Raw genomic sequence first — 21,646 nt, forward strand, 5'->3', positions numbered from 1 at the left:
GCAGAACTTGATCTTGTAGGAACACATCCAGTGTCCCTTGAGGCCAACGCAAACCATTTGTTTGGCTTCAAAAGACGCTATATGAGGCCCAAACAAGCTCCGGAAGGATAACCCTGCTAACAAGGAAGATTCCCTGATGACATCAAAGCTCCTAATTCAGACTTCCTTTCCTACTGTCCAAGGAAAGGACTGGACCAAAAGACACATGGACTCTGGGTTGCTGGCAGGTGGCATTGGGGATGCCCATGCTGGCAAGGCCAGCCTGAGGACACCTTCTGTTCCAAGGCTTCCCCTGCAGAGCAGAGGAGCTGCCCCTCCACACTCATTGCTGGGCCATTCGCTCGCCCCAGGGGACCCCAGGGCATCCTGTACTTTGCAAACACAGAGGAAGACGGGCCCTGTTCTGAAGGGCTCAAGCCTATTTCTTAAGCATATTTTTAGCATAATCTCCTTTGTATATACACATTTTTGCTACATAAAATAGAATTACACCAAAGTAATGGGTATAGCAGAAAATGTTGTCACAATATATGTATATTACTGCACTAAATAATTAACTAAAACTGCAAGAAAAATTTTGAAATGCCCTTTGTAATATATAAAAAAATATAGAAATGTCCGACACTTGTTTCATCAACTTTTAAAGTAACTTTATCTCTTGCATTCTATCTGTACACCTACACATTTCCAAACAAAATACTGCGTTAATCTGGAGTAAACACTGTGTTAGAACAATATCCTCATAAGACATTTGACATACTTTGCCACATACCTTACAGCACAGTATCACAAGAAATAATGTACACACGGTCAGAGTTACAGCTGCTAAGTTGTTGGGTTTTTTTCTTATTCACTTATGTTATCCAAAAGAGCAAGTAATTCCTAAAGCTTGCAAAAGAACCTTAACTCAAGACTTCCTTTATTTTTTGTGTATGCTCTGTAAGAAGGACATCAGCAACCTTGACTCCATCTTAACGCAGTTTTTTGTGGATTTTTTTTTTTTTGTTTTGGAGTGTATATGAATTTAAAATAAAGATATCATAAATGAACTTATGTTTATATTAAGTAAATACTGTCAAATATAAATGCCTGAATTGCTACCTCAAGGAAAAGATGGGAAAGGTCTTATAATTAAATTCAAAATAATACCTAATTCTATCAAACTGAAGAATCCAACTTCTTTAGGGGAAATAGGAGAATTTCAGAATTAAGTCCACTATTAGTTCCTACTAAATCAGCTTCATCTTATTTGCAGCCATTAAATAAATTAGTACAGTGCAGAAACAGAATTTCACCATTGATCCCACCTTACATGAAGAGGAAAATACTGCTTAGAAATAGAGGTCCAGATCAGATACATCATTATACGCTCAAAGTAGTAACTGATATTAATCACAACTTGCATTTTCACTTCACTGACAGTGAGCGCTCTCTCCTGACTCTGTCTCATCTACAAGTGGTCAAATATAAACCAAAAACAAGGATAGCCAGATTTTGAACCAATATACGCTGTTAAAAACAACCAGCAAAATCAACTGCTGGTCTGCCACCTGCAAAAGAGCAGCCCTGTTTTGACATAGGTTTGGACTTCATACAGCTTATACCCTTCTGGGGCCCTTTTTACACCCAAGCCCTAGCCAGAGGTGTAAGCACACGTACAAATACCCAAACATCTGGGAAATCGAGCAGATTATGATATGAAATGTCTATCTGAAAACTTAAGATTTCTATAAAAGTTCCATAGATTTTAATAGGAACAAGAGCAGTGCTTCAATGCACTTGATTACATTCAACTCCTGTCATAAGTAAAACGTACTTACCAGGGGAAACAAAAAATGTTCTAATTAGAGAATTAAGCTTGTCGGAAGGGTCTTTTTTGTGTTGTTTTATGAAGTCACCAGGAAACACCACAAAATTAAAAGAAATTGGTCCTCCTCTTGACATCAATTTGAGAAAAACAACGTTTTGCTGATATAAACAATGGATTCAATTTTCAAGAACTCTAATTCTAGTACAACCTTTATTATGTACTTTTGGTCACCATTCCATCTTTTTTATCAACTCAGTTTCCTTGTTCAAAAGATACACTAATGTATGTCTTTCCCAAATCATTGTGTTAAAGAAATATCTACAGTTCAAGGCTTTCCCTTGTCAAATGTGCTTGAAGTGTAACAGCCAATTGCATGTTATGAATTAAAAGTAGAACTCACTGAATGCTGCCATTTTTGCAGGACCTAGTTTATGTAAACTTCACATCTCAAATAAAGAAAATGGTTACATATTTGTAGTTTCTTATTCTGTACACCTGTGGGCTCAAAATAAATACAATATAAATGTTGTAGAGACATTTCAGCTGAAAACTGAATCCTAGATTACAGACATTAAACCTAACATCACAGCCTTTAAAGAGACTGAATTGGAAAAATATTTACCAAGTCTCAAAGGGTAAAGTGCATTGCAACTACATCTACTTCAAGGGGCAGACAATAAGGAATGCTATAGATGAGTAGCATGTGTAACAGGGCTTACCCAGTATGTTTGCAGCATACACAAAACGAGAAAGCATTATCCCACCTGTAAAGTGTAAAAAAGGAATAGCTCTGGAAAATATGTCATCAGACTTGTTAATATAATTAAGGCTACAGAAAGTTGAAATAATCTCAATATATGTTTTAAATTCTGGGGACCAAAGCTAAGAAAACACCCTTATGAAGTACTGTGAAACTTGCAAGAACATAAAAAAATTACTCAGACTACGCCTTGTATCTGAGACTATTCAGGATAAACACATAGGACAGTGCACTGGAACTAAGGAGAGATAGGGCTGGTTCTAATTTTGGCAGGTCACTTAGAATCTACCTGAAGCCTCCATTTCCCTATTTGTCAATTAAGACTATTACTTCCCTGTCTCACAGGTGTAAGGGTCCAATCAATTAGTATTTCTGAAACACCCATACTCTACAGATGAGGACCAAATATTTCTAGGCAGCTATCTAGATCAAACACATTTGCCTCAAAACACATGCTGAAGGCATTAGTTCAGTTCACAAATTTAAATGAGCTATAAGCTAAGAACAAGAATCACACCATTACCATGAACCCAGTAAGAATTTGCAATACCTGGCAGTTTCTCTTCAATACAGACCAAGACTGGTCCACAAGGGTAAGGTGAGGCAATAGCAAAGATGTGAAGGAACACTAACACTGCAGACCTGTAAAATGTCTAGCTCTAGACAGTCATTACCTTCATGAGTACCATGGTTTCCCCACAAGTCAACGGGTCTATCACAAGAGTATGCATAGGTTGACAGTGAAATCATTAATGAGTTTTCTTTCTAGGATCCTCATAATGGTCTCAATTACTCCCATGTTTTACTCCTGCAAATGATGTTCTTTGTGCATCTGGTATTTCAGTACCACACAGTCTGAAATGAAAGTCAGAGTGAAAAGGTTGCCTGATATCCCTTACTGCAAGATGCATGTATTTCAGGTGTTACCACTATGGAACTGTGAAATGACCCATGAAGAAGTTAACATAGAAACAGGAACACACTCCAATTTAAAAGACTGAGAATAACTGTAGTTTGTTTTTTATAAAACTTCAAATATTGCATGAAGACCCTAATTCTTTTTCAGATCTCCAAATGGCTTTTCTTGCATGTTTTTCTCACTCACAGTTCAAAGGTTATTTTACATCAAACCAGCTCACACAAGTGTCAGTTCCTTTGCAATCACAGGCTCAAGAGTAATCTCTTCTTCTGCTAGTACCAAGGTGCACTTGCAATACTGCCAGAATTCTAAAATTATTCTGAATATTTAAAAAAACAACAAAAAAATACCCAAAACCAAAACAAAAAAAACCCCCAAACTTCTGCCAAGGGTGCATCTGGCATATTCAACAAACAACATTTTGCCTGCATGTACCTATAACACTGAGCAGCCATCATTGTAACCAAGTTCACCAACTGCAAAAAGAAAAGAAGTCTGCCTGTAGATAACACTAGCTTCAGATAATTTACTACATCTCTTTCTAAATTATCCTATCCACTATGGATGCACATTGCTAGAATGTACAATTTTCTATAAAGAACCAGTACCCTGCCTCTCGTGTAACCTGTGTCTGATGCTTTAGAGGAAGACAATAACTGCAGAATAAACCTTTCCAGTTGTGCAATAATGCATGCTGCTGGAGAGCTGGGATATTTCTGTCAGGCATAAAAAAGTAGAACACTGGACAAGCATTTGACCTTCAGGAGTCTTGTCAAATGCAGAGAGTAAGACAAACACATAAATGACCCTGAACAATAATTAAAGCTATGTACAAAATTCTGACTTTTAAAACAAGACATTATGGAACAGATAAAAAAGAAACACACGAATGCAAAGAAAGGAAGGCACACTGAACTAAGAAATTACAAGAGAGCCTTAATTCATACAGCCAACCTGTGAATTCCTTCACAAAAAAACCCTCCACAACTCTAATGAGATTAAAATTCTGTCAGGTTTCACAGGGAATTGATACACCACTTGGAATTCATTTCCAGTGGAAGCAGCTTAAGGCTGGGTTTTGATGTGTTTATAGCTCTGATAACAAACTTCGATGTGACCTCTTAAACATCACACAAGTTAAGAAAACTATTAGGAATTAAAGGCCTTCTTGCCCATGTGGTCCTAAAAAAAACCCAAACAGACAAAAAAAGGTGTGGTGTTTATATCTTTTGAGATGAACCAAGATATCTTGTGTATGTCAAACTGAGTGAATTAATGCATTACATACATTTCATTCTGGAGGAGCCACTTCAACGAGGAATAAACATAACATAGGTATCTTGAAAGATTAGGTTTACCTGCTAATAATGCACATATCAAGAGGCTTTTAAAAGTGTTATAAATGCCATCAATAAGTATAGGCACCAGACCAGAATATTTATAAATTCAACACTGGCATATCACTCAGACTCTAATCAATTTAAAGAGGCACTGTGAAAGGTGATGATGCTGCTATGCAGTAATGACTACTACTGTAGAATGAAAGTGTTACCTAAATGAATACTTGCTCTACATTAATTCCCTTTAGTTAGACAAGTACATGAAGTATGCAGAAAAAATTCTATTAGTCTATAAAAGGCGTTAGTGTTAAGAAATGCAAGGTATTTGCATCTTCAATTTTATAAACTTCACAAAAGGTGCAAATGATTTCATGCTTCCCAGGCTCACATAGGCACGTCTGTACTGTTATGTCTAGTTTTCCTAGAAGTACCATCATCTCGGGGCAGTGCTTTTTGCAAACTTGACATAGCAGCAGTTCTTTCGATGTCTATCACAGCATACAGCTCTGTGCGCCTGGTTGGAGTTTGCGGAAGTGGAGTGGTGGGGGTTTTTGGAGTCTGAGGGTTGTCGGAGTCACTACCACCTTCCAAGTCAACCTGTATATAGTTGAGCTGCCTGTGTTCTAAACTTGGACGCCTAATGTCAAAGTTAAAGACTGTTGGGGTACAGTCCCGACGTCGTGTAAATTCTACTTTATGAGCACTTGCTGGTACCGTTACATTCTCTGTATTGACATAATTATGCATTGGATCTAGGTTATTGTGGTAGCCATTCAGAGATGGGGTCTTTGGTCCTAAACTGTCATCTTCATCTCTACTCAGCTTGTGGGCTTCCCAAACAGGAGGCAAGGATGGCAAGTTCTCATAGTTCAACAGCGCAGTTCTCCTCTGAGCAGAGTTGTTAATGTTCTGGGTATCTGAGGTACTGATTGATGTCAAACGACCTCTCCTGACCCCTGAGGCACTAGGGATTGATAACCTATTTATATTTTCATACACCAATTTATTACCAGATGGTGTTTCTCTACGTTCATCACTGTCGTACCCAGTGTCCCATTCAGTGTTGTTTGTGCTGCTGCCGCTAACTTGGTCTCTCCCAAGTTGCTCCAGTTTCTCTCTTTCCATTAACTGCCTTTGAACAGGTGTTGGTCCTAAAACAAACTTGACTCCTTCAGGCTCCAGGAGAACCTGAGCATCTCTGTCATCAGTACACATCTGATCTTCTTTCACTTTAGTTGTTTCAGTGTTTGAAAGCTTTGATTCCAGTGGCACATGCACACTTGATCGATTTTTTCTTTCCTCTTGTACTCCAGTAGTGTTGACGTAAGTATGCACCTAAAAGGGGGAAAAAATAAAGGTAAATTCAAATGTTTTTTGCACTTTTTTCCCCCTTCTAAATTTCTTTCTTAACTCCTCATGTTTTAAAACTCAAAATACCTGAAAACCCAATCTCATTATAGCAGCTGTTTAAGAGCAAAGGTAATCTCTTTCACATTTTCCTGAACTGTGCTCAGTTTTGGTTGTTTTCACTGTAATTGTTGTTGGTTTTATTAACATTAAATAAAATTAGAGGTAGTCAAGGCAGACAAAATAATGCAATTTACATCCTACATTTATAATTGTTTGGATTTGATGTTTTATTCCTAGTTGTGCTCTAGTTACAGCTTTTCATGTTCTATTCCAGCTCTGCTCTGGTCAGGGCAGCCCCAGGCTGCTCCAACTTAGTTCATTAGTTCACTTGGACAAATGAGCAAAGCAGAGCTCTCCTGTGTCGTCCCTTACCATGATAGTGACCTACAGTTCAACTGTTGCTTTGGCTAAATTTATCTTTTATTTCCACACTGAAAAGGAAATTTACAAAACAACAACAAAAGCCCCTCCCCAGGATCTCGCCTTGTGTACTACTTGAGCAAAAAGAGGAAAGGTTGGCTCTACTGGCAGAACACTCCATTCTTTCTTCAAAAGCCAAGAGCCTCCTATTATCAGAAACTGAAACAGACAAACATACACTTCCATAAGAATTCTGGCACTCAGAATTAAAAAGGAGCAAGAGTTAGACCAGATGCCACAAATAAAGGCAGGAATACACCACTAGTTTATGCCTCTGAGTCCCCACAGTGGATCAACACGAAGCTGAAAGGTAAAGACTGAAGTAATGGGTTCTTTCTCCGGATTTTAATTCTGTGTCTGGATATCCAAATGGCAAAATAAGTGTTTTATGGCAGCAGTCATCTGGGCTTCCCAATTTCTCTGTCAAGCTCTACAAACCAAAGTGTCATTTAATCTCACTTGACTCCTACATTGATTCTTTAAACTCATTTACTCTTCAGTAACTCCAAAAGCATCTCTTGGACTCTTCTGTGGGCACTCCAACTGAATCCTTTCCCCCAAGACAGCTAACTGCACTTTGCTCCAGTTACTTTCTCTGATTTCCAAGACTGTATCTTGCCAAATACAAGAGTCCTCCTAAACCACATTACATTCCATTAAACTTGGCTAATATTTTCATCAACAATCTGAATTATGAGATAGAACACACCCTCAGAAAGCTTTCAGTCTATCCCAAATCAGTAGGGTTTCCCCTGAGGCATCTCAGCAGCCTGGAGAAGTGACCTCACAGAAACCTCATGCAGTTCAGCAACAGCAAATGCAAAGTCAAGAGCCTGGCATGCAAAAACAGCCAGACTAGACACCAACTGACTTGATAGCAGCTTTGCAGAAAAGCATCAGGGTTCCAGGTGGATGGTGAATTGAATGTGAGTCAGCAGTGTATCCTTACAGCAATAAAAACCAAATGTGCATTGCTTTGTGTTTGAAGACAGACACCACTACTGTGGAGCAATCCAGTGGAGGGCGATGATTAGAGGGTCTGAAGCATGTGACATACAAGAAGCCAAGAGAGCCATCCTTGTTTAGTCTTAAAAGAAGGCCAGGAAAAAACCTAATAGCTTTTTTTAGCTATCTGGTAAGATACAGAAAAGACAGCACCAGACAATTTTAAGGTATGTTCAGCAAAAGGCTAAGGGGCAACAGACATCAGCTTAACAGGAAAAAATCTGATTATGTGTTAGGGAAGAATGCTTTGACAAGGGTAGTCCAGCACTGGAACACATGGCTCAGAGACACTATGGAATCCCCTTGTTTGGAGTATTCAACACATGATAGGACTAGGCTCTGTGCAGCCTCCTCTAACTTTAGAATTTGGCCTGGAGTACTCTAGACGTCTCTTTTAACCAAAATTACTCCATTATTCCTACTCCCCAGATAGAAGTCTTACATGTAAAGACACTTTTTCAATAGGATATCTCATTATAAAATACAATTTATCAGTCTAAAAACAATTCTTGAAACTAGTCAGCTATGCTACAAAGTATCATTTTAAAGAGGCAAAGCAAATGCCTCTCTGAGGTAGTTAATATATAGGTAGGAACACATTACAGTTGATACTGAAAACCAAAAATGAATTCCTATAGAATAAACACTAGAAAAATATGAACTAATGTAGAACCTAAATGATCTGAGGGGGAAAAATACCCACTTGCTCCTCTGCTACAAGTAACGGATGTGTTGATTCTTCACCGACAGAGGGGAGGCGTGCACTTCCGACAGAAGGATGTCTGCTGGAAGGATGTGATGAAGCATCTCCAAAAGATGGATATCTGGGATAGCCATTAGGTAAACTTTGTGCGTTGAACCCAGGAGCTGATTCGATTAGAAAACAAGCAAAACCATATTAAAATAGAGCATTATACTGTATATGAGTAAGATGCTTCGTATCTTTGTTTTTGATTTTCAAAAGAGAAATTAAAATAGTAAAACAGTGTTAAATATTCATGACGCTCAATTTTGCTGGGGGGAAGAAAAGGGAAAACAAATTGCAAAGTATAGCATCACAATATTTACCGAGAAACATGTCTGAAGCAACCACTGAGATCTAGGTATATTACACACCACAGTCATCCCAGTAAATTCCCTCTCCAACTTCTCTTTATACAATTAACGTCTCCCTAACAGGGACTTATTTACTTAAGCTTCCATTTCTCTGAAATAATCACTAACCTGGAATTCCTAGTTTGAAATATCAAGCCTTAAAAACCCTCTGGCTTAAATATCTGCTTTAAAACCCTCCAGTCTTTTTTAAAAGACTTCATTCTATCCATCCATCCATCTACTCGCAGCAGGAGAGATTCTAAACCCACTATAGATGTGGTATTCCTATTACTTCGTTTTCTCAGAAAAAGGTTGGAACGCTGCCCAACATAAACATTTCTCAGAAATGCTACAATACAGCAATATATTATAAAGCAATTCAATATAAAGCAGTGTTCTTATGCAACAACTAAGTTCCTAAAATTTATTTCTGAAAGCGGAAGAACTTGACTGTGGCAGTTTTGCTCCCAAGACTTAAGATTCTCAAAAGAGAATCCTCAGCTAGTTCCTCAAGAGAATGCATTACTGGTAATTAGCCTCTTAGCTGAAAACAGCATTTAATTTACATTAAATCTTTAAGTAATTAAAAAGAAAACAAATGTAAAGCTAAGTACCATGTAACATTCAGGTATGTCATCTGATGGTATAACCACACTTACTGGTAGGCGTTCGAGGGGTTCTTGGAGCTTCCAACTCAGTTTGATGATTATTCCTTTCTACTACTGGCTCTTCTACCACATTTATGCTATTATTCTGCATTATCTCTTGCAACATATTAAACAGCTCTTCTGCACGGGCACATTTAAAGGCAAAGATTCCTATAAATACACAATAAAAAAAATCAAAATCCTTGAGTGTAAGAAACATGCTTTGCAATGTATACAGCTTTCAAACGACAGAACTGGAATCCCCATAATGAACACCTGTGAAGGAAGCAAAATGTTAAAAAAATTTTATTGCACCAAAACACACAAAATTACTGTGGGAACCTTTAATATCTAAGAAAAGAGTAAGTTTCCCATGCACCAAAAGTTAAATTAGAACAAAAAACTGACGCAATTAAAAGCAAAACTAAGTTTTGAGTGCTAAATGAGGGGGAGGAAAAAAGGCACAAAACAGGACAATAGTTTTTCTTTTTTTTTCTTAACCTGATAAAATTATACCTGTTAAGTAAATCAATCAACGAATAAAAACACTAAATGAAACTACTGTGTTGCTACAAGTTCGTATTTTTAAAATCAGATTTCTATTGAATTACCATAAACATAAGATACCTGCACAAGAGGAAAGAAGGATTTAAACACTGGGTAAAAGTGTAGTTTCTTTAAAAAGATTAAAATGAAAAGCTAGTAAGACAAACTGTGTGATACAGACAGTAACAAACCAACTGCTTTAGGCTAAAGGAGAGACACAGAACACAAAGTCAGCATCAATACCATGTATGTCGTGTGCGTATTGTGCCACTTTGCCTTTAAACAGCAGGGAGTGCCCCAACTTACCCTCACCAGCAAAGTCGCAGCTTTGGATTATTCTTCCATTGAAAGCATAAAGTTAAAGTTGACATGCTTGTTAAACGTGGATGCAGGTGCTCATTTTTTAAAATGAGTATTACAATCTTAAAACACTCTTTAATAAAAACTACCTACCTATATAGTTAGTTCTCTAAGTGCAATTATGTTAATATATTGGCAATTCCTATCACCATATTTACTTAAGGACGCAGAACAGTGACAGATCAGAACTATCATAAATGCTCCACATGGCAGTAGTTCACAAAAACCCAGCTGGGAATATACCATATGGACTAAGAGTAATGACACTCAACAACTAGTTGGTGCTGTGAATAAGCTCCATGCTTGCAAGACAGCAGCTGTAGAGATGCTTCTACTACATGTCCTCAACCCATGATCCAGCTCAACAGACCATATTTAATTTTCTGTGTATTTCTGAAATTACACACTGGATACTTAGATCTTAATGGACAAAAAATAAAATTTAAAAAATCTAGGTTCACAAGCTTAAAGAACCTTCCTGCATGTTTCTAAGAAATTCAGTTGCCTCTTTGTGTAAAAAAACATGCTTCCAAATTGCTGATTCCTTAACCTATGAAGTGAACCAAATTGGCACTGACACTGCAAGCAAAAACAACTTGACAAAGCTTTTATTTTTATTAAATAAATTAAAAATAAATGCCATGTGATCTGTCATTTACACAAAACAGCGACACACAAGCTCCTCCAGGTTTTCTATCCTGAAGTACCTATTAGCTGTGCTCCCAAAACATGTATTCAACATTTGTTAACACCTAGCACAAACTCAACGTTTCACCATCAGAGCATTCTGACAACTCATCAATAGATACAATTTGAGATAAAATGGAAAATGCAAACAAGAATATTGACTAAGGCAATCAGTAAAAGTTGCTGGGCAGTATTCAGGGTATTCTTAACAAAAAACTTCTTGGTCATCTCCTGAAGTGAGGATGGAATTTTGCAACTGTGCCCATAAAATCAAGTGTAGGTGTCAGGAACAATGCTCCTCTGCAAAAAGGCAGCAGAGAACATTTTCTGCCAGATTTCCTTTTTCTCAATAATCACAGTATTTTAATATTACGTAAGGAAGGCAAGAAACAAAAGAAGGAGGAAATGGTTGCTGCTTACACAGTCTGCTTAATCTTTTCTATTAAAAAAATAAAAAATTAAAGGATTTAGAAGCAAAGCAGAGAAGTCAATTAGACTCAGTGGAAAATTTCTGCAGACTTGCTAATAGGCCATGGAAAAGAACCTTCAAAATAGTATTTTTTATTTCATTTTATTAGTATCTATTTTACATGTTTAGAAGAAGCAGTAAATTAATCCTGAAAAATCAATTCAAGTAATTTTCTCCAAAACAAAGTTTATTTCTTTCTTCTTAGAAGCCTGAAAATTTAGTTTAAGATGGGGTATACTGTAAACATCTCTGTTTCTCATAAGGAGATTAACTGAGAATGCCTTGAAAAATCATATAAAAAATAACCTCTCTGCCTTTACCTCTGCCTGGACAATGAAGATTGACCAGCTTTGTTTACAATCAAGTATTTAATCTTCCTGATTTTTTACAGTGATTTTTTTTTTTTTAATGACAATTGGTAAAATCATTATTAGGTAAAAACATTAGTAAATGCTGCAAACCTGTGAGAAAATTAAAATGCAACTTAATTTCACCATGCATGAATACATAAGAATTCTAATGACACACAGCTTCATCACAGTAGACAGACCCAAAACGAGGCCGAGACCTCAACCAAAACAGCAATTCCCTTGGGAACTGCTGCTATGTAGAAAGAGAAAAAAGCCTACATCTTCTCTACATCATCCCTGGGAACCAACCTTGGCCAAGGCAGGCATGATCTGGAAACTGGAAAGGTAACCATCTTTTTCCAATTAATGCTACAAAGAAAATAACTGAGCACAGCTGGAATTTACACACCTCATACAAAAATATGTCAAAATTTGAGAATTATGTCATTGATATAAATGAAAATGGTATTTGTTTTAGAAGTGGATGAAACACAACTGTGTTACTTAAGACAATAATAGGGTAGGGATATCCAGTTCATACCAGTGCTTCTGTCTCTTAAAATCTAAACATCAGGAATTCTTACAATTCTGAGGAGAATCATCCACAGTTCCAAGTTTCACCGCCCCTCCCTGAAAGTCAAATCAACCTCTGAGGTAGGAGTATTTCCCTGTCAAATCACCTCTTAGGTTGACCAGAAGTTTCCACACATATCAGCATGAAGTGCTCCAGACCTACAGCAACTCAAATCCACAGTTTACCATAAGAACATTCCTCTTAAGTTACCTTACTTTTTTCAAGAAACCACATTCACATGTAAACTATTGCCTTTATAACCCTTGCGAAAGGTCAAGCAAACATCATTTTTTTAAAACAAAATTGTCTTCTAACATCAAATAAATTTCAAAAAAGCTTTATACACAAAAATTCCACATACCTTGTCCAGTTTGACACCTTCTGCCACTTTCAAAAGAGAAAAGATTTGAGTCATAGCCATAGCGACGGAGACAGAGGTAGTGCCATTTTACAGAGTCCCTTTTACGTGTGTACAAAATTAATTCTGTGTCTGTAAGTTCCATTATGCCAGAACCCAGTTCATTACCATCATCATCCACATTAATAACCTATAAAAAGGAAATTAAATAGCATTAAGTACTCTTTTGAGCACCAGTACCACTACTAATAATGTATCACTGATGCGCTCTACCTGCTCTGTCATATTAGTTACAACCTCTGAGGTGAAAGTTTAAAAAACCACATCTCACCGAACCAGTTCCTTTACTAAACCAACCCAGAATTAAAATAATACACATTTTAAAACCATATGAATGAGACTGCATAACATTATTGTAAAATGTGAGGAGAAATTGGAAATAGAAGAGATGCATAAGTTAAACATTTTTTTTTTAAAACCTGGCTTGATGTACCTATTCTAGTATTTCCACACAGATAAGGAATACCCCAGATAATGGAATCTTTCAGAGCCTCCTTTTTAAAAAATATATCGATATCTTTCCTTTGTCACATAACCCCACTTACAACTGGAAAAAAGAAAGAAAAAGGATAAGGGGCTCCAAGATAAAGCTTCCTTCACATACTTGTATAGCCTTGCACTGTGCTGAATCACCAGACTGTTTTAGATTTTTTTTTCTGCCTTTTTAAAGTCAACAAATAATTCAAATAACCTGTGGCTATCTTGCGTGAAAACACGTGTGTGAAGCTTAAATTCTTACTTTTTCTGCTTTGAAACCAGTTTGAGGTCATCTGCATCCTTTATAGAATTTAGACAACATATCTTTTACTCTACACGTATTTTATTTCAGAATGCTGCTTTCAGTGCAATTCTTACTTAATAAAAAGGCTACCAAAAAAATCTTCCCTATAGTATCAATGTTATTCCTTAAAGAGACATTTCCAACTTGAAATCTAGTCAACTGAAAAGAATTAGGAATAGTTTCATCAGCTACAGAGGCTTATGCCAACTTTCTTCATTTTGCAAATTACATCCTTTCATCTTCTCCTCTCTGCTGCTAAATAAGCACCCACACACACAATAGAGAAATTCTACAAGAAGAAAAATAGGATCTAGTTATACAAAGTGATGTCAAATGTATAAAAAGCAAGAAAACAGAAAAATTATTTTACCCTTCAGCTTTTTGAACTGATAATATTAAACATTTCCAGAAATTCCCATGGCTTTAAAGCTCATTTCACTGCTGCCCTAAGGCAACGCATGAATCATTTTCACTATGAAAGCATTACATTCCTTTGCCAACTCAGTGACAGTTTGGAGCACAGAAACAAATCTGACTTGTGTGACTATGCAAAGGTATGTTTACTTAAAGTCACTTACTTCAGCAACTTCATGTTAAGCATGTTAAGCACATGAACAAGTGTTCACAAGCTTAAAAATTCCAGGGATATAAGGGACAGAAGCACATTTATAAATAAAATTTCTTCATGTAAAGGACAAAAGTTCGCAAAATGCTACAATCATTGGTGATTTTCAAGTAAAACCAGCAGTCCTAAAAATTTCCATTGCTGACCCTGCATCCAGGTACATAAGCACACTTCTCCAATAGCTCTTCCTTATGCTTACACCTCCCTTCCTAACTTCCATAACCTGCCAGAGGCAACAATGCTTACTTGGGCTCTTCCAGATAAAATGGATCAAAAAGACAAGGCTTCTTCTCCTTCCTGATGATCAAAACTGACATAAAAAAGCCTACCCTGCCTAGCAAATTCCCGTCACTGCTGGTAAGAAAGGATTTCTCAAAGGGTCAAGAGAAACCTGTAGCCACAGACACCTGCAACTCTGCAATGATTTAACCACTGACCCTACTTTCATATTTTTTTTTTCCATCATAAACCCACGTCACAAGAAAGCAACAAAATAAGTAACAGCATACCAAGGCAGCTTACCTTAAACTTGTTTCGATGGTTATCTGGGACAGTTTCTTTATCTGGACAGCTACAACAGCTACCCATGACTTCTTTAGAAGACCATGTGATCTCTAAAGGGGGGGAAAAAACAAAGAACAGAATGACCATTTAGATTAAGTAAAAATAAAGTATCATTGACAAAACAACCCAACACAAATTGCTCTCTGAAATTACAGTTCTTCATTATTAATTCTGCAGTCATATGTAATTAAAAAAAAATCAACATAAATATTACAAATTGTTTAAAATACTTAAGATTTGCCATTAAGGAGTGGCAAAACTGAGCTGCTGATGTCCTACTGATAATTCAATTTGAGGTTACTACCAAACAGACCCATTTGATTTGTCATCTTAATTCCCATGGTAGCAGCTTGAGGGAAAACAAAAAACAACTTACTGGGTGCAATTCTCATGTCTTAAACCAGAGCCTGTACACAAGGCAACTACCAGGACTCCAGCTCCCTCTAAATGAGCCCTCCCCAGCTCAGACTGCTGCACACAGCCCTAGTGACACCCATGCAAGCCCTGGGCTGTAGGAGGTTACCAGGCACAAGCAACACAAAGAGTCCACACGGCAATCCTGAGAGGCTGCCCTGGCTTGGGCAGCTCCAGGGCTGGCTCACCATAGAGGGTGGAGGTGTTCCAGGCCTGCAGGCCTGGCAGCCGTGAAGCCAGGCTCTGTGCTTCCACTTTTAAATACTTCCCATACAGCAATGTACATAAAACTATGTAATCAAAGTCAAGGGAAGGAAAAAACCTTGCATTCAATACATTTTTTAAAAAAATGTGTTTCTATTAAGTTCAGTTTGGATTAAATTGTGTTCTACAGTCTACTTCATTAGCTATAAAACAGCAAAATATTCAACTCACACAGAACAGCATGGCTAAATTAAAGAAACCAAAAATAAATATTTGGTGGTTTTAATATTTTCCTTTAAAGTTTTCTGTATATATGGTAAAACTTTCATAAAACAGTATGATAAAATGTTCATAAAACAAGTCTCACAACTTGCTTCTCCTCCTTCTACCACCTTGCAGAGAACGGCAAGTCTGGTATTTCTTAACTACAAAAAAGCCAGACAAAAATCTTAAACCATTTACATCATCTTTATATGGGCTAGAAACTAAAATTTCCGCTACACAAATGAAAAGTGGTGCAAAATCCTGGAAGAGAGTAAGCTAGCAAGGGATATGACATTAGGAATCAAGAAGGAAAACAGAACTGGTTGGTTAATTTCACCAACTAAAGGGGAAAAAAATCTGATGTCACCTTAGGAAAACTGGGACTTGTCTTCTAGACAGGCATTTGTATTAGCATGCAGCAGTAGCATCCAAGTGGCACTTTAGTCTGCTAAGAAATAAGGTGCAATGAATATAATGAAGAGCAGCTAACTCTTCCTCTCTTCTTAACCAGAAAAGCCTCTTGAGAGATACTACTACCCTAGAGAACTTACAAATTTGTACAAATATGCCACTAAACCCCTGCAGAGATGAAATGAAGAACTTAACAGAAAGAGTAACAACATGGCTTAGATTAAACCAGTAACAAAGAGACAGAACACCAGACAAGTAGTCAAAATTGTAATTTCTGGCCATAACATGAAAATGTGCATTAACTTGACAGACTCAAAATGGAACTAGGAACTTGGCTGTTTGCTTCCACTGATGAAGAGAGAAGCTATGCTACACACAACTGTGTTTTTGCATAGTGAAATCCTCAATTTTATTAATCAGTCTCAATCACAGACTACTTTTAATAGTCTTCACACATACATCCCAATGTTACTTTAACTCTTCCATTGTTTTGCTTATTAATTCTGCCTGTTTTGATTAGAAAGGCAGATACAGCTAAAAACACCTATTCCTAATTTCCTACCCTGGCACCCCACAATGCCGCATGACGGTAATGTTCAGATGTTGCTCTTGTTAATCTACTGATGCTACCCTATTTATTCTGAGAATTCATGGCTAAAAAGAGCAATGTGAAAACAAATGCAATGCAGATTAGCAATGAATATGTAAGTTTGCAATAGATTTTCAAGCCCTGGTCCATGCAGCAGCCATAGCTACAGAAGCTTCTAAGTAGCCTTCAGGCACAGATGCTTTCACTTAATAAAGCTGAGTCTTAGACTTCCCCAAATGCTTTGACAAAGTGGAAACAGAACTAGATAGCAGCATGCTATTATAGAATCATGATTTCCTTTGCACTCAACATAAAATAACAGATCAAATCTGTTGGAGGCAGGTGCCAGCAAACTTAAAAAACAGTTAAAAAAATGTTAACTGCAAAGTCGTCTCAGAAAAATCACTCGAGTTGCAAGTAGAAAGATGTAGAATATGAACTTGTATGAACTATAGCCCCTGTACGCCAAGAACAACGAAGAAAAGGCATGTAATCGTGTGCTGGGTCAGTGTGGGGCTTTGGTAGAATGGGAGAGGCAGCAGGGACGGCATCTAGAAGAAGCAGCTAGACACTTCCCCAGCTCCAAGTCAGAGCTGCCACTGGCTGAGGCCAAATTCATCAGTGATGGCAGTCACCTTTGCAAGAGGGTATGTAAGAAGGGGAAAAGATACTGCTGGAGGACCTGCTGTGGAGAAAGGGGTGGGATGGGAGAGAAACACCTCTGCAGACACCAAGGTCAGTGAAGAAGAAGGAGGGGGAAGAGGTGCTCCAGGTGCTAGAACAGAGATTCCCTGCAGCACTCAGTGAAGATCATCATGAGGTAGGCTGTGCCCTCGCAGCCGACAGAGGTCCATGGTGGAGCAAATATCCACCTGCAACACACAGAGGACCCCACACCAGAAAAGGTGGAGGCCCAAAGGAGGCTGTGACCTGGTGGGAAACCTGCACTGGAGCAGGCTCCTGGCAGCACTTGTGATCCCATGGGAAGCCTGCACTGGAGCAATCTGTTCCTCAAGGACTGCACCTTATGGGAAGGACTCATGCTGGAGCAATTTGGGAAGAACTGCAGCCCATGGGGAAGGACTCAAGTTGGATAAGTTCATGGAGGACTGTCTCCTGTGGGAGTGCCCCCACACTGGTGCAGGGCAAGTGTGTGAGGAGTCCTCCCCCTGGGGAGAAAGGAGAGGCAGAGACAACATGTGATGAACTGACTGCAACCCCTATTCCTCATCCCCCTGCACTGAGGAGGAGGAGGTAGAAAAATCAGTGTCTCGTTAACCTACTCTGATTTGACTAGTAACAAATTACACTGATTTTTCCCCCTGACTCTGTTTTGCCCATGACCATAATTAGTGAGTGAAAGCTCCCTGTCCTTGCCTCAATCCATGAGCTTTTTGTTCTGTTATCTCCTCCCCATTCCACAAGGGAGAAAGACTGAGCAAGCAGCCATGTAATGCTCAGTCACAGGCTGGGCCTAAACCACGATAAATCATACTCCAGAAAACCAAGAACTGCAATGTTACTTCAAAGGAGAGAGGTGAAGCAAGGCTATGAGGAAGAAATTAAACAGCTAGGGAACTCACAGAATTAAAAAATCACTCACCTAGATTTGGCCATTAATATTCCCAGCCTCTGTTGCAGCATCAGGGCTTCTGTCATACTCAAAGTGTCATGTTGTCTTGTCACAGAACTAGTAATTTGACCTAGAACTAGAAGAGTATATAAACATGTATTTTTTCTTGTTTTTAAGATGCCTGTTAGTAAACTAACAGACATACTACTTTTTTTTTTTTTAGCCGTATTATGTCAAGTGAGGTCTTCATGGCTAGGATGCATCTTAAATGGAGTTTTAGACAAGAGACTGGTCTCTTAGAGCTTCCCCAACATTTCAGTGCCTAGCTGGTGTCACAATGGGGGACTCCACTCATACTCCACTCTTTGCACAATTTACTGTGTGGAAATTACAGATGTGAAGCTGCCATTATCCTTAGCACATACTGTACCACACCATAGCAGACAAACAGAACTACTCTTGCTTAACTCCCTCTTGCTTATCCTACCAAACATATACAAATGCTGACTTGTATGGCTAACACATCACCCTTTCTCCACTTCCCTCATGACGTGCTCCATTATATTAACCATGAATTGCTTGCTTTCACTTCACCCCCCTATTCCATGGATTACTTTCATACTAGCTATCCACTTGCATTTATCACTAAAATCTCAACTGCTGCTTCCATTAGGCTAACAGTTGGCAGGCTCCATTCTCTGTAAAACTGCCAAACAAGTACTTGATGTTTCCTTTGACACTGCTTCATAAACACAAATGAAGAGCTAAATTCGCAGTAAAATACTTTATCATTAGCCTTTCTTATCTGCCTTTCAGGTTGTCTTTGCAAAATTGTTGGAGACCACTGGCAACTCTGCTTATAAATGTAGCCACAATTCTTTGTATTTATCTGCTGTCCTCTGCCTTGCACTTGAATTAAAAGCATTTTGGAAACTCAAAGCATTCTTTTGCATAGTATCGAGTCTAAGGTAGTCCCAAACTCATCTCAGGTTCTTAGGGGATAACAATTGCAGAACACACTGTGGAGGGACTGTGCAAAAGAACAGCAGAAATTCAATACTGGCAAATGCAAAATAACACAACTAGCAAAGGAGCTCTACCTGTTAGGTAATATCAGTCAATGCAGTTCAATGAAAACACTAGCTCAAAAGCTATCATAAAGCAAAGGAAACAGAATTATTTAAAAAGAACTAAAAGAATGACAACAAAAATATAAGTCTACTGCATTAATCCACAGTACAGCCACAGATGTAGCAATGAGTAAAACCAGAAATTAACTATTTGGACTACTCAGCTTGGAAAAAGGGACCACAAAAGAAAGAAAAAAGGAATACAGAATTATAGGTGACATGGAGAAGATAAATAAAGCACAAGTATTTTCCAAACGCAAGAATCAGGGAGCCGCAGTTGACATTAAGGAGCAGGTTCAAAACAACTACACAAAAGTAATTTTTGTACATAGTATTTAGTTAAGCTTTGTGATCCACAATATATTTTGGGAAAAAATTGTTGCAAAAATCTAAAGACTCAGAAAATAATTTGACAATTGCAAGCTCCATTAAGAGCTTTTTAACTCAAGGATGTTATATCTAGCTCAAAAAGTCTCTAAGCCGCAGATATTTAGAAGGGTCTTAGGGAATGATCATAAAGTGCTCCTTCTTACTGTTCCCTTCCCTATATATTTACTATTGCCTGTTAGCATTTATCATTTACTGTTATTAATAGGATACTGGATAAGCGGATACTTAAGTCTGATCCAGTAAGGCCATTCTAGTTAACATAAAAGAATGACATAGACTCAGCACAATTTTTTTAATGCACTGTCATAAGACATTAAAGAAATAAATTATTAACAACTTGTATTTAACTTCAAACCAAAACGTAGATTTAACAAAGGTACAGAAACATAAACTTGTTCATACATCTGCATACACATACTAAACATAAAGATCCTCTGCTGTGCATAAGCGCAGGAAGTCACATACCCTTCCTCTAATTTATTTGCCCTTTAGCCACAAGCCTTCTCAGTCTTAGCCAAAACTGTACACACCTATATGCAAATCTATCTGTATGCAACACGCACAGGCTCTGGTTTTGTGACGGCCCTACCCAATCTAGCTGATATTATTTAACTATGTTTTTTGATCAGGTTAGATTTGTGTTGGCTTAGCACACCAAACGAGCTCAGTAGAAAGTTTCACAGGTGCCAGAGCTAGCTGGGGACAGAATCCTTAGGTCACCTCTGCTCACTTTTCAGTAAGCTTAGCCCTTTCACTAATTACTGGCATTTACTTAGTTTACCAAATTCCCTGACCTGTCCACTCTGGTGGAATCTAACATGCAGTCATTAGAAAAATAATAAAAATTAAAAATTTTACAGGCAAGCTACACTAATGCAGGTTTAATGTGACTCAACAGACTATCTTGTTTAAGTTACCTAAGAATGATTTTTCAATTATCTGTTAAACAGAGTTTTTAATGGATAAAAGAAAGGTCAAAGATTTACAGCACCTAACTTCTTTTAAATGTAAAGCAATAACAAAATTATCCAACCAGTTGTTTCCAATTACAAGTTGGCTATTTACTTTGTTTGGGATTTTGTCAAATCTTCCCTGATTGCAAAATATTTACCCAAACTTAAAACATACAAGGAGAAGTAGAGATTTTCACAGTCACAACCCTAAAAGTTAATCTTTTCCGTTATGTCTACAATGTCAAATTTAGGAGCTGTAATTTCCCATTCATGAAGCATCAGAATTGGCTGGGTGCAGTCATGCAAGGAAGGAGAAGGGGACAGAGTATTTTCTGCTTCTCCCGAACACATTCATTATTGCACTGCATGGTAAAAATCTCAAGCAAGATAAACCAGGACCAGCACTTACCTATACCTTGTTAACAGGGGTGAAAGTCAGAAGTGCCAGAACCTTAGTAAGAGTTATTACTTTGCTTTATAAAGTAAAACAAGTTTCTTTCCCACATAGACTAAGCAGTGGCAGTAAGTTATGCAAATCTCTCAAAATTCAATGAAAATAAGGCATCAGTGTAAATACAGTAAGTATTACTTTTTTTTCCCTTTTTCTTTTTTAAAGTCACAGTCAAAAGCTTGTAGACATTCTAAGATTTTCGATTCTGTTGTCTGCTGGGGTTGGGAATGGTCTGAGCAACACGTGTGTTCCCCTTGTGTAAGAAAGGCCACATGGACAAGCTGCAATCGTACTCTCCCTTTCACTCATGATAACTGGCCATCTCATTAAAATCAGCTCACGATTGCAAATCCAGTCTAAAAACTGGCATTAACTTAGTTCTGCATGCTCTGGTTGCAGAATCAAACATTAACTTTGGGTGATATTTTCTGTACACATTAATTCCTAGCACACACCTTGTAAAAATTAAGAAAGGAAAAGCAAGCCT

General features: G+C 37.8%; 1 protein-coding gene across 1 annotated transcript; it reads right to left on the reverse strand.

The window, feature by feature from the left end:
- Positions 1 to 4,455: 4,455 nt before the first annotated feature.
- Positions 4,456 to 18,371, reverse strand: FRS2 (fibroblast growth factor receptor substrate 2). The gene is made up of 6 exons (XM_009997726.1): positions 18,266 to 18,371; positions 14,739 to 14,830; positions 12,754 to 12,940; positions 9,419 to 9,577; positions 8,368 to 8,531; positions 4,456 to 6,164 (listed from the first exon to the last, which is right to left on the reverse strand). The coding sequence occupies exons 2-6, from the start codon at positions 14,802 to 14,804 to the stop codon at positions 5,214 to 5,216; spliced, it is 1,527 nt and encodes a 508-aa protein (XP_009996028.1). The 5' UTR covers positions 14,805 to 14,830; positions 18,266 to 18,371; the 3' UTR covers positions 4,456 to 5,213.
- Between the last annotated feature and the right edge of the window lie 3,275 nt (positions 18,372 to 21,646).

This window comes from Chaetura pelagica, unplaced genomic scaffold, assembly GCF_000747805.2.
Source record: "Chaetura pelagica isolate M959 unplaced genomic scaffold, ChaPel_1.0 scaffold314, whole genome shotgun sequence".
NCBI classification, from domain to species: Eukaryota; Metazoa; Chordata; class Aves; order Apodiformes; family Apodidae; genus Chaetura; species Chaetura pelagica.

Bases quoted from the DNA above. Each gene is read 5' to 3' on its own strand.
- FRS2 (XM_009997726.1), bottom strand. From the start codon at position 14,804: ATGGGTAGCTGTTGTAGCTGTCCAGATAAAGAAACTGTCCCAGATAAC. The intron at 12,941-14,738 runs GTAAGCTGCCTT...TCCTTTTTATAG, and splicing joins ACCATCGAAACAAGTTTAAG to GTTATTAATGTGGATGATGA. The intron at 6,165-8,367 runs GTGGGTATTTTT...TCCCCCTTTTAG, and splicing joins TACTTGTAGCAGAGGAGCAA to GTGCATACTTACGTCAACAC.